Raw genomic sequence first — 3,274 nt, forward strand, 5'->3', positions numbered from 1 at the left:
GGGCACCGGCAGGGCTGAGGGGGGGAGGGGGCAGGGCTGGGCCGGCAGGGGCTGCGGGTCGGGAGTGAGGGGCACCGGCAGGGCTGGGGAGGGCTGGGCTGGCAGGGGGCTGTGGGTCGGGAGTGAGGGGCACCGCAGGGCTGGTGGGGGTGGGGGGCCTGGGCTGGCAGGGGCTGCGGGTCGGGAGTGAGGGGCACGGCCAGAGCTGGGGGGTGGGGGGGCAGGGCTGGGCTGGCAGGGGGCTGTGGGTCGGGAGTGAGGGGCACCGGCAGGGCTGGGGGGGGGGGCGGGGGGGCAGGGCTGGGCCGGCAGGGGCTGCGGGTGGGGAGTGAGGGGCACCGGCAGGGCTGGGGGGGGGGGGCGGGAGGGCAGGGCTGGGCTGGCAGGGGCTGCGGGTCGGGAGTGAGGGGCACCGGCAGGGCTGGGAGGGGGCGGGAGGGCAGCGCTGGGCTGGCAGGGGGCTGTGGGTCAGGAGTGAGGGGCACCGGCAGGGCTGGGGTGGTGGGGGGGCCGGGCTGGCAGGGGCTGCGGGTCGGGAGTGAGGGGCACCGGCAGGGCTGGGGGGCGGGGGCGGGAGGGCAGAGCTGGGCTGGCAGGGGGCTGCGGGTCGGGAGCGAGGGGCGCCGGCAGGGCTGGGGGAGCCCAGGGGGCTGCGGGTCGGGAGCGAGGGGCACCGGCAGGGCTGGGGGGCGGGGGCGGGAGGGCAGGGCTGGGCTGGCAGGGGCTGCGGGTCGGGAGCGAGGGGCACCGGCAGAGCTGGGGGGGGGGGCGGGGGGCAGCGCTGGGCCGGCAGGGGGCTGCGGGTCGGGAGTGAGGGGCACAGGCAGGGCTGGGGGGGCCGGGAGGGCAGGGCTGGGCCGGCAGGGGCTGCGGGTCGGGAGTGAGGGGCACCGGCAGGGCTGGGGGGCTGGGCACGGCGGGGGGGAAAGCGAAAGGGAAAGCGTGTCTGTGCTCCCGGCAGCCTGCGATGGCGTCGGAGCAGTGGCGGGCGCTGGCCGAGCGGTTCCAGGTGATCTGCCGCCCCGGGGGGCCCCCAGGTGAGACCCCGGCCCCTCCCCATGCCCCTCCCCCCGTGGGGTCACCCCTGGGGAAGGGCGGGAGCAGCGGGGCTCCCAGGGGGTCGGGCCCCTCTCACCCCTCCCGCTCTCTCCCTGCAGGCGCGGGGCCCCCCGGGGCGCTGCGAGGCCCGCTGTCCTGTGGGCACTGGGTGAGCGCGGCCGGGCTGCGGGGATGGGTGCGGGCACTGCTGGACCAGGTAACCCCCCACACACACCCCCCGCCCGGCTATGGGCAGGTGGGCGCCGGGCGGGGCCTTCGGGGGGGAGGAGTCGAGGGGGTGGGGGAACTTCAGAGAAGATTTGGGGCAGGTTGAGGGAGTGATGGGGCGTTGCTGGGGGGTGCCAGGAGACGGGGTGGGGGTTTAGGGGGGAAGGGGTCAGTTGGGGTGATGGAGAAGGGGGTGGGGGTTCAGGGGGAGGGTTAGTTGGGGTGACGGGGAAGGGCAGGGGTTAGGGGGTGCCAGGGAGATTGGATGAGGAGTGACAGGGGAAAGGGAGGGGTGTTCCATGGGGAGGGGTTAGTTGGGGAAGGGAAGGGGTTAGGGGGTGCCAGGGGGATTGGATGAGGAGTGACCGGGGAAGGGGAGGGGTGTTCCATGGGGAGGGGTTAGTTGGGGAAGGGAAGGGGTTAGGGGGTGCCAGGGGGATTGGATGCAGAGTGACCGGGGAAGGGGAGGGGTGCTCCATGGGGAGGGTCAGTTGGGGTGGTGGGGAAGGGGAGGGTTTAGGGGGTGCCAGGGGGATGCAGAGTGACAGGGGAAAGGGAGGGGTGTTCCATGGGGAGGGGTTAGTTGGGGAAGGGAAGGGGTTAGGGGGTGCCAGGAGGATTGGATGAGGAGTGACAGGGGAAGGGGAGGGGAGATTGGGGGTTCAAGGGGGAAGGCAGTTGGGGTGGGATGGGGGTGGGGTAGGTGGGTGGCCGGGAGCCGCAGGGGAGAGCTGGGGGCTGATCTAGGTCCCCCCATTCCCGTCCAGGGCGTCACCTCATTCCGCTGCCCACGCTGCCCGGACACCCCTTGGCTCTGGCAGGAGCTGTGCAAACTCAGGCTCTTCTCGGACAAGGACCGGGCCACGCTGGAGGCCCAAATCCTGGCGCAGGAGGGCGCCAGGGGCAGCTACCGCCAGGTGAGTCCTGCGGGAGGTGAGCGGGACTTGGGCCCCTCTCTCCCGGATCTGGCTCAGGCTGGGATCTGGGCGGGGGTTTCCGTAGTTAATGCGTCCTCATTCTGCCCTGCAGTGCCCGCGCTGCCAGCACCTCGTCCAGCGCCTGGACCCCGGGACCCTGCGCACGCCCTGCCTGCCCTGCTCCCAGCGGGCCGGGGGGCTGTACTGCTTCTGCTGGGGCTGCCGCAGGGAATGGAGGGACCCCTCATCCCATTCTGACTCGCGCTGCCCCCTACAGGCCGCGCTGCACGACGCCCCCAAGATCCAGGCCCCACGATCGTCCATCCACGGCTGCCCCTCGCTGCGGGCCTGCCCCGGTTGCAAAGCCCTCCTGAGCCACACCGCACAGGGCTGCCCCATGGTGGTCTGCCCTGAATGCAGGTGTTGTTTCTGCTACCGCTGTCTGCGTCTGTACAGGGGACACCAGCCTCCCTGCCCCATCGCTGACCCACAGCTGGTCTGTGAGGGTGGGGTGGGGACGCGGTAATCCCAACTTCCAGGGGCAGCCCTGTAGTGCCCAATGTCACGGGCTGGAGCCAGGGGTTTTGGAGAGGAGGGATCTGAGACAAGCGGGGGATGCTTTGACTCCCCTCCCAGGGCTGTCAGGACTCCAGGCATCGGGGGCAGGGGCTTCCTCTCCCTCCCTCAGTGCAGCGCCTGGCACAGTGAGGTCCCCGCGTGGCTGGGGCATTTAGGTGCCACCACAACGTAATGGAATTGTGTAAGGTAATTGTGTGTCTGAATGAGTGACTCAAATCGGCAATGAATGGACAGGGGGAGGACAAGGGGCCTTGAATCTCTTCTAATATTACCATTAAAGGAAGGAAATTCCAAAGCTAAAATCTTTGATGTGATTGGATAATGGTTAAAGTATCAGTCATTGACATGTATGACAGAGAGAGAGATGTGGGTATACGAGGATGGATAGATGGGTACGGGGGATGTATAGACAGATACTAAATTACAACAAAAACTAAGGAAATTCCCAGCCAATACCCTTCTGACAGTGGCTGCAATCATTAAGTCCCTGGGAGCCGCAGCAGTGGGCTATA

The 3,274-nt window shown here is 69.4% G+C and overlaps 1 protein-coding gene across 1 annotated transcript; it reads left to right on the top strand.

The window, feature by feature from the left end:
• The first annotated feature begins 920 nt into the window (after window positions 1-920).
• Window positions 921-3,064, top strand: LOC114021415 (E3 ubiquitin-protein ligase RNF19B). Its single transcript, XM_037883423.2, has 4 exons — window positions 921-1,037; window positions 1,158-1,255; window positions 2,034-2,183; window positions 2,296-3,064. Exons 1-4 carry the CDS (start codon window positions 968-970, stop codon window positions 2,707-2,709), a joined length of 732 nt encoding a protein of 243 aa, XP_037739351.1. The 5' UTR covers window positions 921-967; the 3' UTR covers window positions 2,710-3,064.
• Window positions 3,065-3,274: the final 210 nt, after the last annotated feature.

The sequence above is a fragment of the Chelonia mydas genome, chromosome 24 (genome assembly GCF_015237465.2).
Source record: "Chelonia mydas isolate rCheMyd1 chromosome 24, rCheMyd1.pri.v2, whole genome shotgun sequence".
Lineage (NCBI taxonomy): Eukaryota > Metazoa > Chordata > Testudines > Cheloniidae > Chelonia > Chelonia mydas.